The sequence below is a fragment of the Polyodon spathula genome, chromosome 17 (genome assembly GCF_017654505.1).
Source record: "Polyodon spathula isolate WHYD16114869_AA chromosome 17, ASM1765450v1, whole genome shotgun sequence".
Lineage (NCBI taxonomy): Eukaryota > Metazoa > Chordata > Actinopteri > Acipenseriformes > Polyodontidae > Polyodon > Polyodon spathula.
The window spans coordinates 36,116,341-36,130,170 of record NC_054550.1 but is presented as its reverse complement, the minus strand read 5'-3'; the positions used below and the strand labels follow the sequence as shown (position 1 = coordinate 36,130,170).

General features: G+C 44.4%; 1 protein-coding gene across 1 annotated transcript; it reads left to right on the top strand.

Moving 5' to 3' along the window:
- Positions 1-973: 973 nt before the first annotated feature.
- LOC121329567 (sphingolipid delta(4)-desaturase/C4-monooxygenase DES2-like) lies at positions 974-13,329 on the top strand. The gene is made up of 3 exons (XM_041275212.1): positions 974-1,174; positions 3,837-4,579; positions 12,820-13,329. Exons 1-3 carry the CDS (start codon positions 1,096-1,098, stop codon positions 12,961-12,963), a joined length of 966 nt encoding a protein of 321 aa, XP_041131146.1. The 5' UTR covers positions 974-1,095; the 3' UTR covers positions 12,964-13,329.
- Positions 13,330-13,830: the final 501 nt, after the last annotated feature.

The window sequence follows — 13,830 nt, the reverse complement described above, 5'->3', positions numbered from 1 at the left end:
GCATGCAAAGGAGTTTCTATAGCAACCCACACATACTGAACACACCGCCTCCGTGGTGAAACACGTGTCTGTACGCGGTGCTGTAACTACTGTAGTAACCCTATACCTAGACACTAAAGTGAATGCAAAACACTCTTTAGACGTGGCTAATGCCTCAGTCTGTGTGTGTGTGTGTGTGTGTGTGTGTGTTTATTTATCAACGCTGTGTGGCTTTAAAGATGTGGCTTTGAACGAAATACAACAGCAACGTTGTATAATATATATATATTATATATCATTATATAATATATATATATATATATATATATATATATATATTACATATACACAGTTAAAATAACCTAACTACTGACTATAATTAAGTTATTTTATGCTTTCAGAAAAAAATGCGTTTGTGTTCCACAAATTGAATACATTTCACCCACATATTGGTACTTTGCTGACTGTGTTAGAAGCTGTTGTTGCAGTATTATGTACTTGTCATGTCATGTAAGAAGCGTCACGGTCGCTATGATTTTCGAATATGAACAGCTTGATTTCTATTGAATGGATAGTGTAGTAATACCGAATAGCCACTAGGTGGTGCTGTAACACTGTAACGCGATTGCACTAGGCGGGGCTGTAACACTGTAACGCGATTGCACTAGGCGGGGCTGTCCCAACAGGTAGTCCGTAACTTGTGTACTAAAATAAACAGGTGCTCACAAGCACCCTGTGCAAAGTGCGCATTCGGGTGAAACGTGTCACAATACTTATGCAAAACTAATAATAACTGTGTATTGCATTGTTTTGTTGCTACCAGTATATAATATATAATTCTATGAAAAGTATTAATCGGAGTGAATTTAACCAAAACACGGCAACTAAATACACAGGCGGTATACTGCAGTGATGTGTTAGAGATTTATTTCTATAATATTACTTGCAGAGCAGGAAGGGTAGCACACAGGGTGGAGTTTTCAATTACAACACCTTCCACCTGATTCTTCTGTAGTAGAAAGAGGTGTGTCGAAGGGCTCCGGATAGCGCCGCTGTCGTGCTCTGCTCTGTGTCTGTTAAAGCCGTCAGGTGCCGGTGCCGGGCAGAGGAGTCACAATGGGCCAGTCTGGAAGAGCGGACTTCGAGTGGGTCTACACCGACCAACCGCACACGTCGAGAAGGAAGGAAATCTTAGGTACGCATGGACAACTGTTTTTTTTTTTTTTTTTTAATCTTTTGAGTGTGTGATTTATGTTTTGTTTTAACGACCATACAGTATGTTTTTGTCTTCCAATAAATAATAATTTATCAAATCTATGTGTGTACTGCAAACTCTAAGTTACAGGTGTATGTTTCTAACTTGTTTACAGTGTGTGTGTGTGTAGTTTTATTATTATTATTGTAATGTTTATATATCAAATGACCCAGGTTATTCCTCAGAACAGTTTGCTTTTGTTTGAGTAGCCCGTGTCTTCTATAATCGTCACGTTTTCATTTACCACGTCCATCGCTGCTTCTCATGCTTTAAACAAATGAATAGTGGCTGATTTGGAAGATGGTAAAGTCTGTGCCTGGGTCATGCCTTCAAACCAAAAATACCCAGTGGCAGCTATTCTATTAGCCTGTCATGAGCCTGGCATTGCTGTGCAGTGCTGCATTATTAAAAAGCAAGGGCACTTGGGCTCCTTTACACACTGCCACCCTGTCATGAGCCTGGCATTGCTGTGCAGTGCTGCATTATTAAAAAGCAAGGGCACCTGGGCTCCTTTACACACTGCCACCCTGTCATGAGCCTGGCATTGCTGTGCAGTGCTGCATTATTAAAAAGCAAGGGCACCTGGGCTCCTTTACACACTGCCACCCTGTCATGAGCCTGGCATTGCTGTGCAGTGCTGCATTATTAAAAAGCAAGGGCACCTGAGCTCCTTTACACACTGCCACCCTGTCATGAGCCTGGCATTGCTGTGCAGTGCTGCATTATTAAAAAGCAAGGGTACCTGGGCTCCTTTACACACTGCCACCCTGTCATGAGTCTAGCATTGCTGTGCAGTGCTGCATTATTAAAAAGCAAGGGCACCTGGGCTCCTTTACACACTGCCACCCTGTCATGAGCCTGGCATTGCTGTGCAGTGCTGCATTATTAAAAAGCAAGGGTACCTGGACCCCTTTACACAGGGCTATGTTCAAGGGTGAGGAGCGCAGGGGAGTGGTGTGAGGGGAGGAGTCCCTGTGCTTTTCCATAGCCCACTTCATGAGATAACTGTAACCAAGCCTTTATCAAAGGATCACTTGTCACTTCTTATTGAAATGTTTGCTCTGCAGAAGCAGCTTTGATGATTTTTGGTTAATATGGATTACATCCCCTTTAACAGCACAGATCACTCGGTGAATGTATTTGCAGATTTCTGATGGTGTGATCACTAGAAGTGTTTGTTTTAAATACAAACATGTCAAATTATTTTTGGCGCCATATATTTTATAAATGAATCTAAGGAGAAACCCTTAGATTATATAACCCTAAGGTTATATATATCCTGGGAGGATATATATAATATATATATATATATATATATATATATATATATATATATATATATATATATATATATATATATATATTACTGCCCCAACACTAAGACTAAAGCAACATGTCCTTATTCGGCATCCATATCCAGCGCTCCCTGAGGCTCACTGACTCTCCGCTCTCGTGATGCAAACTCGAATATATCTAACTGCTCTAGGTCTTATATGATCAGTTTACTGCAGAACTGATCACATGACAAGCCTGTGCTATTTTAAGTGGCAGTCCCTACTGTATGAATGATCTTTTCCAGGCGCAGTGAAAGAGCTGTTGTTTGGGTGCATATGGAGCGTTGATGTTCTAACTGGGCCCTGCCTTTCTGTTTATATTTAAGTGTTGTTGACAGTGGTGGTGAAGGTTAGCAAGGGCGTGATTTTTACAATTCTCTGAACACATTCCTAATAAACTGTCAGGCATTCACACAGCAAACGTTAACCAGGCAAAGTACAGAGGAAACCTCGAATATTTAAGGTTAAGTTTTTTGTTTGTATAGTCGAATGCTAAGTGTAACATTGTTGGTCTGAATGACAGTATTACAATAAGGGACTCCTTCAGCTTTACACATGGAAAGAGCAGAGCATTAAGAGAGACAGCAGAGAAGCAGCACAGGGTGGGGGCTGGCAGGCAGCAGTACATACTTATTAAAACACATTTTCAGCTCTGTTGAACTGTGTGACAGTAAGATTGACATGCGCTAATGCGTTATTAGTTGTGACAGGGATATGTAAAAATCTGTGAATTGATTCCTAGTTTAACCTTGAGGTATGTGTTGATGCCCAGCACTGGCTGCTGGGGGCAGTTCAGGGAGCCTGCCCTTGTTTCCGTGTGTGTGTGTGTGTGTGTGTGTGTGTGTGTGTGTGTGTGTATATGTATATAAAATGTGTGTTGTGCAGAAATCAAAGTGTGTTGAGATAATAAAAAGCAAGGGCAGCACCATGCTCTTCTACACAGCCGCTGAGCCATGTGTCAACATACCCGCTGATGGTAGTGCTTGTTTAGAGCGAGTCAAAGTAACTAAACCTGTTACTCTGCTTTATACAACAGAGATTTCTTTAAAGGAAGACAATACATTGTGTTACATTACACTATTACTGAATGACTGGATTAGGAACCCTCTTTTCTAACTATCAGTACAATGAGTCTCTGTGTGTGAAGCATCTAGAATTGCTTGTACAGCTCTTAGTTCCACTGTATTCCCAGTCAGTAATACTGCATGTAGGCAAAGTGGGATACAATTCAGAATGAATGTCCATCACACGCCTGTGTTTCTCAATAGCCAAGCACCCGGAGATCAAGTCCCTGATGGGAGCCGACCCCCATCTGAAGTGGATCGTGTCGGGCATGGTGTTCACACAGCTGCTGGCCTGCTACCTGGTGAAGGATCTGTCCTGGAAGTGGGTCCTGTTCTGGGCCTATGCCTTCGGAGGCTGCGTCAACCACTCCATGACGCTGGCCATCCACGACATCTCCCACAACGTGGCCTTCGGCAACAAGCAGGCTCGCTGGAACCGCTGGTTTGCCATGTTCGCCAACCTGCCCATCGGCATGCCCTACTCCGCCTCCTTCAAGAAGTACCACATCGACCACCACCGCTACCTGGGGGGCGACGGGCTGGACGTGGACATCGCCACTGACTGGGAGGGCTGGTTCTTCTGCAGCCCGGCCCGCAAGCTTGTCTGGCTGTTCCTCCAGCCCCTCTTCTACGCCCTGAGGCCGCTCTACGTCAACCCCAAGCCCATCACCAGACTGGAGATCTCCAATGCCGTGGTCCAGTTCATGGCCGACTTCATCATCTACTACCTGTGGGGTCTGAAGCCAGTGGTGTACCTGGTGGCTGGTTCCATTCTCGGCATGGGATTGCATCCCATCTCAGGGCACTTCATCGCAGAGCATTACATGTTTTCCAAGGGATATGAAACCTATTCCTACTACGGACCTCTGAACTACATTACCTTTAATGTGGGCTACCACATGGAGCACCACGATTTCCCCAGCATTCCGGGCAGCAAGCTGCCATTGGTAAGTACCATTTCAATACATTTGCGTGTGTGTGTGTGTGTGTGTGCAGGGAGACTCCTAGACAACGCTCCACAGCCACACTGATAAACCCAGTGATCTGATTGCACTGTAGCTCTGTTAGGTGAGTGTACTGCTGCATGTTTCTGCAGACAATAGAGTGTGTTTATGGATAAAGACACAGCAACATCAGAACATTACAGCAAGAGAATTTACACAGGTGCACTCAGTCAGGGTCTGGAGCTTAACCTCCATTGCCCAAATAACTCATAAGCACGCTAGCAAAGCTTCAGAGGTCATCCATAACTATAAAACACTCAGCAGTGCTACATTTAGAAATACCGAAAGAAGTTGAATATATTCCTTGACAAACCTTTCTTTAGAATTCTTTCTCATTGTCTTCGGTGATCGTTATTTTGATGTTACTAAATTCCATAAAAAACGATTCAGTGAAAATATTGCTAATAGAGTTCCAGTTGAAACGTATACGTTTCCTTCAGTAGTTCTAGAGACGAAAGGGTACATTCATGTAAATGCATAGATTCCTCTGTGGAGAATTCTTTTATACAGCTACTCATATACTGGGTGTGGTAACTGAGCGGCTCAGAGTGAGAATTTTTCCGCTCACTCGGATCACTGATGAAATCTGCTCTGCAGCTTTGAGCTGCTCAGGAGGAGTGGAGCGCAGTGTGCTGTAGGTGTGTTTCACTGAGCTGCTCAGGAGGAGTGGAGCGCAGTGTGTTGTTAAGTGTGTTTCACTGAGCTGCTCAGGAGGAGTGGAGCGCAGTGTGCTGTTAGGTGTGTTTCACTGAGCTGCTCAGGAGGAGTGGAGCGCAGTGTGCTGTTAAGTGTGTTTCACTGAGCTGCTCAGGAGGAGTGGAGCGCAGTGTGCTGTTAGGTGTGTTTCACTGAGCTGCTCAGGAGGAGTGGAGCGCAGTGTGCTGTTAGGTGTGTTTCACTGAGCTGCTCAGGAGGAGTGGAGCGCAGTGTGCTGTAGGTGTGTTTCACTGAGCTGCTCAGGAGGAGTGGAGCGCAGTGTGCTGTTAGGTGTGTTTCACTGAGCTGCTCAGGAGGAGTGGAGCGCAGTGTGCTGTTAGGTGTGTTTCACTGAGCTGCTCAGGAGGAGTGGAGCGCAGTGTGCTGTAGGTGTGTTTCACTGAGCTGCTCAGGAGGAGTGGAGCGCAGTGTGCTGTTAGGTGTGTTTCACTGAGCTGCTCAGGAGGAGTGGAGCGCAGTGTGCTGTTAGGTGTGTTTCACTGAGCTGCTCAGGAGGAGTGGAGCGCAGTGTGCTGTTGGGTGTGTTTCACTGAGCTGCTCAGGAGGAGTGGAGCGCAGTGTGCTGTAGGTGTGTTTCACTGAGCTGCTCAGGAGGAGTGGAGCGCAGTGTCTGTTAAATGTGTTCTTTCACTGAGCTGCTCAGGAGGAGTGGAGCGCAGTGTGCTGTTAAGTGTGTTCTTTCTCTGAGCTGCTTGGAGCGGCTCACTTACCTAACACACACTGTAACACGTGTGTTCTTGCATGTTGTCATTGGTTACAATTGTGTAATTGTGTCAAAATTCCACCACTTAAAAAAAAAAAAAAAAAAAAAAAACGTCTGCCCTGCTTTTAAGTGTATTTGGTTCTAAAAAAAAGGGACACTATCCTGTCCTCCACCCACCACTGCACAGGTTCAGTTTGGCTGAGTGATTAAGAGGAGTGTTTGTGAAACAAGCCCAACGAGTAAAAGCCCGATTCCTCACCACCTGAGAATCTGAACAAACTGGTTGAAGGAACAGAAGCATCACATTTCCCAACTGGAACGCTGCAACAACTGTGAAAGAGCAGGGATCTTTGAGAAGCTGTGAGCTCCTGCAATACAGCATGTCATAAACCTGCCCCCTCTCACCAGGGAGTTTCCCACAAGATAAGCCTTCTCACACATCTTCTCTATGGTCAAGATCATGGTCTGTTGTTTTATATATATATATATATATATATATATATATATATATATATATATATATACTAGAATTCAGTAGAAGTTCTCCAGGGAGTTTTCCACAAGCAAACCCTTTTCTCACACACCTTCTCTGAGACCTTCTCTCTCACAATTGTTTAGCAAATCCAAGAAAAACAGCAAGGAAGCACTGGCCAGGGCTCTGTATATAATGTGTTATATTACATGAGCATCGCTGTTATCTACTTCATGCTAATACTGGACTGAGATAGAAGTGGTGGGAACCAATTAAGACTTGGCCTCACTGTAATATATGAGCCTTTAGCACTTCTCCTAATGTGGATTTCTATTGGCCTGGTGCTGATCAGACGTGCATCAGCACACACTACGGCAACAGCCAGTCCAGCCAGTCCAGCCAGTCCAGCCAGTCCAGCGGTTTCATGAGAGCCAGTCCAGCCAGTCCAGCGGTTTCATGAGAGCCAGTCCAGCCAGTCCAGCCAGTCCAGCGGTTTCATGAGAGCCAGTCCAGCCAGTCCAGCGGTTTCATGAGAGCCAGTCCAGCCAGTCCAGCCAGTCCAGCGGTTTCATGAGAGCCAGTCCAGCCAGTCCAGCCAGTCCAGCGGTTTCACGAGAGCCAGTCCAGCCAGTCCAGCCAGTCCAGCGGTTTCATGAGAGCCAGTCCAGCCAGTCCAGCGGTTTCATGAGAGCCAGTCCAGCCAGTCCAGCCAGTCCAGCGGTTTCATGAGTCCAGCCAGTCCAGCCAGTCCAGCGGTTTCATGAGAGCCAGTCCAGCCAGTCCAGCGGTTTCATGAGAGCCAGTCCAGCCAGTCCAGCCAGTCCAGCGGTTTCATGAGAGCCAGTCCAGCCAGTCCAGCGGTTTCATGAGAGCCAGTCCAGCCAGTCCAGCCAGTCCAGCGGTTTCATGAGAGCCAGTCCAGCCAGTCCAGCCAGTCCAGCGGTTTCATGAGAGCCAGTCCAGCCAGTCCAGCCAGTCCAGCGGTTTCATGAGAGCCAGTCCAGCCAGTCCAGCGGTTTCATGAGAGCCAGTCCAGCCAGTCCAGCCAGTCCAGCCAGTCCAGCCAGTCCAGCGAGTAGTAAATACACTGAACAAAAATATAAACGCAACATGTAAAGTGTTGGTCCCATGTTTCATGAGCTGAAATAAAAGATCCCAGAAATTTTCCATTCGCACAAAAAGCTTATTTCTCTCAAATTTTGTGCACAAATTTGTTTATATCCCTGATAGTGAGCATTTCTCCTTTGCCAAGATAATCCATCCACCTGACAGGTGTGGCATATCAAGAAGCTGATTGAACAGCATGATCACTACACAGGTGCACCTTGTGCTGGGGACAATAAAAGGCCACTCTAAAATGTGCAGTTTTGTCACAAAACACAATGCCACAGATGTCTCAAGTTTTGAGAGAGCGTGCAATTGGCATGCTGACTGCAGCCACCCGGACAGCTGATGAAACTGTGGGTTTGCACAACCAAAGAATTTCTGCACAAACTGTCAGAAACCGTCTCAGGGAAGCTCATCTGTGTGCTCGTCGTCCTCACCAGGGTCTTGACCTGACTGCAGTTCGGCGTCGTACTGACTGCAAATGCTCACCTTCGATGGCCACTGGCACGCTGGAGAAGTGTGCTCTTCACGGATGAATCCCGGTTTCAACTGTACCGGGCAGATGGCAGACAGCGTGTGTGGCATCGTGTGGGCGAGCGGTTTGCTGATGTCAACGTTGTGAACAGAGAGCCCCATGGTGGCGGTGGGGTTATGGTATGGGCAGGCATAAGCTACGGACAACGAACACAATTGCATTTTATCGATGGCAGTTTGAATGCACAGAGATAAGAACATAAGAACATAAGAAAGTTTACAAACGAGAGGAGGCCATTCGGCCCATCTTGCTCGTTTGGTTGTTAGTAGCTTATTGATCCCAAAATCTCATCAAGCAGCTTCTTGAAGGATCCCGGGGTGTCAGCTTCAACAACATTACTGGGGAGTTGATTCCAGATACCGTGATGAGATCCTGAGGCTCATTGTCGTGCCATTCATCCACCGCCAGTACCTCATGTTTCAGCATGATAATGCACGGCCCCATGTTGCAAGGATCTGTACACAATTCCTGGAAGCTGAAAACATCCCAATTCTTCCATGGCCTGCATACTCCCCAGACATGTCACCCACTGAGCATGTTTGGGGTGCTCTGGATCGACGTGTACGAACGACAGTGTGTTCCAGTTCCCACCAATATCCAGCAACTTCACACAGCCATTGAAGAGGAGTGGGACAACGTTCCACAGGCCACAATCAACAGCCTGATCAACTCTATGCGAAGGAGATGTGTCGCGCTGCATGAGGCAAATGGTGGTCACACCAGATACTGACTGGTTTTCTGATCCATGCTCCTACCTTTTTTTTGTTTAAGGTATCTGTGACCAACAGATGCATATCTGTATTCCCAGTCATGTGAAATCCATAGATTAGGGCCTTAGGGGAATTTATTTCAATTGACTGATTTCCTTATATGAACTGTAACTGTAAAATCTTTTAAACTGTTGCATGTTGCGTTTATATTTTGTTCAGTGTAGTTAAGAATAATAATAAACTGGAAGTCCTGTGTGTAACAGTGACTTTCACGCACGCTACAGATCCATTAAGAAATCTCATCAAACAATATGCCCGAATCCCATTGTAAATGTACAGTGTTAATGATGAACTAAAGCATGTGCCCATGCCTGCAATGTATTTATCTAGGTGTGTTTATTTCTGGTTTGTTGAAGGAAGTGGAGAGGTGCTGAAAGCACTAAACTACAAAAAGAGGAACAAGAATGCATTGCACCTCTCAAATGAGTCAGAGCAGCTCACAGCTCCTTCACTTCAAGATCCTTCACTGCTTATTATCCACAGTGTGTGTGTTTGAAATCTTCACTGCTTATTATCCACAGTGTGTGTGTTTGAGATCTTCACTGCTTATTATCCACAGTGTGTGTGTTTGAGATCTTCACTGCTTATTATCCACAGTGTGTGTGTTTGAGATCTTCACTGCTTATTATCCACAGTGTGTGTGTTTGAGGTCTTCACTGCTTATTATCCACAGTGTGTGTGTTTGAGGTCTTCACTGCTTATTATCCACAGTGTGTGTTTGAGATCTTCACTGCTTATTATCCACAGTGTGTGTGTTTGAGATCTGCACTGCTTATTATCCACAGTGTGTGTGTTTGAGATCTGCACTGCTTATTATCCACAGTGTGTGTGTTTGAGATCTGCACTGCTTATTATCCACAGTGTGTGTGTTTGAGATCTTCACTGCTTATTATCCACAGTGTGTGTGTTTGAGATCTTCACTGCTTATTATCCACAGTGTGTGTGTTTGAGATCTGCACTGCTTATTATCCACAGTGTGTGTGTTTGAGATCTTCACTGCTTATTATCCACAGTGTGTGTGTTTGAGATCTTCACTGCTTATTATCCACAGTGTGTGTGTTTGAGATCTTCACTGCTTATTATCCACAGTGTGTGTGTTTGAGATCTGCACTGCTTATTATCCACAGTTTTCTGCAAGGCACTCCTCGATACTGGCATTCATCACCCCTCCCAAGTCTAAGCTAGTGATAAACCCTTAACTATTAAACACACAATAGTGTGCAATGGCTACTGTGCTGTATGTGGCAGAGCCCTGTTCACTCTATTAAAACAGTGGAGGTCAGTGCCATTAAAGAGTTGAGAGACACACGCAACAACCAGCTCCAACCAGGTTGCGTAATTCATTCTACATAATGCTTGAACCTGTGTAAATGTTGTCTGCTACCCCTGTCTTCATTGTCAGGCACTGTAGCTGCTTTCCTTTGAAAAGGTTTTGCATGGCTATCTGCACAGCTGGCAGAAACTCTTACTAATGCCAAATATTCAGTGTTTTCTAAGAAAAAAAAAAGATTGCTGCTCATTTTTATGAAGGAAATGAAAAAATATTTGTGTATTAAGGGAATGATTGGCAAAGCTGCTCTTGTATGCCAATCAGCATGACAGGGCAACTTGCAGAGGGCGGCACAGTAAACGAAGTTGGAGCTGGTATGTGTCACTGCCAGGTTACATTTCAGGCAAACTGGTTTTCTACCTGAGGATGTTATGTTTCCAGAGTATCTAGTTGATAGTTCAATCTGAATTGATTTTTAATTTCCTGAGGAATGTGCTTTGTCTTCAATATCCACTTTTTTCTGGTCTCGAAAGCTAGTGTGTGTATTTCTATTTGTATGTATTTGTCTATAGCTAGTGTATGTATTTTTATTTGTATGTATTTGTCTATAGCTAGTGTATGTATTTTTATTTGTATGTATTTGTCTATAGCTAGTGTATGTATTTTTATTTGTATATATTTGTCTATAGCTAGTGTATGTATTTTTATTTGTATATATTTGTCTATAGCTAGTGTATAGGATTTTCTTTACATATCTTATTAAAATTAAACCAAAAAAACAGATCCTTGTGGACATTTAGCAGCATGTCTAATGTGTTGGTGATGGTTGCCAGGGATTGGGTTCTGTTCATTTCAAATGAATGTGAAAACATGGCTTTTGTGGGCTGGGGGTGTGTGTGTGTGTGTGTGTGTGTGTGTGTGTGTGTGTGTGTGTGTGTGGGGGGGGGGGGTGTGTGTGTGTGTGTGTGTGTGTGTGTGTGGGTGTGTGTGTGTGTGGGTGTGGGTGTGTGTGTGGGGGGGGTGTGTTGTGTGTGTGTGTGTGTGTGCTGGTGTTTGTGGGTGTGGGTTTGTGGGTGTGGGTGTGAGTGTGTGTGTGTAAGTGTGGGAGTGGGTGTTTGTGTGTGTGTGTGAGAGTGGGTGTTTGTGTGTGTGTGTGAGTGGGTGTGGGTGTTTGTGTGTGTGTGTGTGTGTGTGTGTGAACCGTAGTATTTGTGCTTGTTAGAACAAAAACATAAGTTTGGTTTAGCACGCTGGGGGAGTTGGGGGGTGGGGGGGGGGTGGGTTTGTTTGCTCTTGTTTCATTTCTGTAAATAATAGAAGTGCTGAAAAAGAGAACAAGCCTTGGCCAAAGGTTGTGTTTACAATCTATAACTGTATTCCAAATGCATAATGTTACTATTCTAGAGTGTGGAATTCAAAACTCATTCTATAACTGAATTCCAAATGCATAATGTTACTATTCTAGAGTGTGGAATTCAAAACTCATTCTATATTAAAAAGACCCTTTCTGGTTTCTGTGAATGAACACGAAAGAGAGCTGAGGGGAATGTAGTTGAACAGCAGTGACAATGAAAACGCAGAGTTTACGAATCTACAGTCACGAATCCATTCTGCATTCTCATCTTTATAATCCGTCTTTAAGCTGCCGCTATGCAGCAAGAAACGTTTTTCTTTGATTGGTTTTATTTGGATTATACTTAATAAACGATAAGTCTTGTTGGTTAGTAGCCACAGTTAACACATCCACCTACACAGTGTTACAAGCTGGCCAAGATACAGCACTCGCCTGCAATTTGGACCAATAACTTGCTTTTACAATAGATGAAAGAGGGAAATACACTATACTCTAGGTATTGAGCTAAGCTTCCGCATTATGAGCCAGTAATGCAGGTTGCTGGCACGTTAAGTGAGTGTGAGATTGTGATCAGTGCTTTGAGATTGGGAGAATGCTTTAAGCAATTGAGTGAAAACTTTGATCTCTCTCTCTCTCTCTCTCTCTCTGTTGCCTGGAGCTCCCAGTTTAACACGTGGTCTATCTGTGATGGTATTACACTCTCTGACTGTTTCCTAATTACTTAGGAATAAAAGTATAATAAAACTCAGTTAATGTTTAAAAAAAGGGATGCATTCTTTATTTACTGGATTCATTGTTTCCAAGACAACGTCATGCATCTGAATTGAAGCTGTCTGTTTGAGCACAAACTCAAACACCCCCCAATCCAAACCCAGCACAGGGAGCTCAGGTGTGATCAGCTGTGTCACACAGCAGAGACTCAAACACCCCCCAATCCAAACCCAGCACAGGGAGCTCAGGTGTGATCAGCCGTGTCACACAGCAGAGACTCAAACACCCCCCAATCCAAACCCAGCACAGGGAGCTCAGGTGTGATCAGCTGTGTCACACTACAAAGCCTGTTTGTTGACGGCCCAGTTTGTTTACAAAGGCAGTTGTAGCCGGAGGGACAAAGCTTTTGAAACCTGCTTTCTGTAAGTCCCTAGGCTAGCCACAGGCATGCGGTGCAGTCCTGTGGTGCTCACTGCATGAAGAGTTTAGAATTTCATATCTGTTCCAGCTTTACAGTCTTTGACAAAGCTCTTGTTCCTTTCAGGTGAAGAAGATGGCAGCCGAGTTCTATGACGACCTGCCACAGCACACGTCCTGGATGCGGGTTCTGTGGGACTTTGTCTTCGATGATGCCATCGGCCCGTATGCCAGGGTCAAACGCACATACAAGCTGGTGAAAGAGGACTGACACAGTTACATTCCCTGTGTTTGCATCTCTGTGGACAGGCAGGATTTGTTATAGATTTATATTTAGTTTTATTTTGCTTTTACAAAATTACAAGAAGAAACAAATGCACGAGAAAATGGTTTTGCAATGTGGCACACTGGTGACTCTGCACGTGTGTTAACAGCAGCTGTGCAAATCTGCACAACACAAGATCACTTTGCACTTCTCTGTAAAATAAACCCTGAAGCTGTTTTGAACAGTGCATGCACTGGACTCTGTATTAAAAGGCTGGTCCAGCTGACAGTTTAAAAAATAAAATCCTTTGTTTTCTTTCTGTCAACTGCGATATTGCAGCACTGGTTCATGTAAATAAAAAATTCTGTTATATTTCCTAGATCTTTCCTTTATCAACACATGCACACGGACACGCACATGCACACAGTGATACAGGTTATGAAAGTTTATCTTTACATACCCAAGTGTGACTTCCTGCTCCAATCCGGATTCAAACCACTGGGGCAGCTTCTTCAGGTCCAATAGTTTATATTTCATTCACAAAAAACACTGCAAATTGCTGTGTTTTGAAGACCTGGCTGAATTAACAGTGGGATGGGTGAGGTGACAGTGAGTTGAATTAGACACATGTAAGGATGGGCATTGTAAAATAAGCATCGGAAAGCGCGGTGCATGTACTATACCGTGTAAAACATTAAAAAGGAATGAGGAATATTTTGAAGTTCATGTGACTCAGTCAAGTGCTTTATTTACATGGTCTGTCTGCAAGTGGACATTTTGCATGGGGGATTTGAATAATGTTATCATCTGCAGACAAACAGTCATTGCACAGAGGCAAAGGACAGCAGCAGTACCTAGTCAGGGTTTGTTACG

Bases quoted from the DNA above. Each gene is read 5' to 3' on its own strand.
- LOC121329567 (XM_041275212.1), top strand. From the start codon at position 1,096: ATGGGCCAGTCTGGAAGAGCGGACTTCGAGTGGGTCTACACCGACCAA. The intron at 1,175-3,836 runs GTACGCATGGAC...GTTTCTCAATAG, and splicing joins GAGAAGGAAGGAAATCTTAG to CCAAGCACCCGGAGATCAAG. The intron at 4,580-12,819 runs GTAAGTACCATT...TGTTCCTTTCAG, and splicing joins CGGGCAGCAAGCTGCCATTG to GTGAAGAAGATGGCAGCCGA.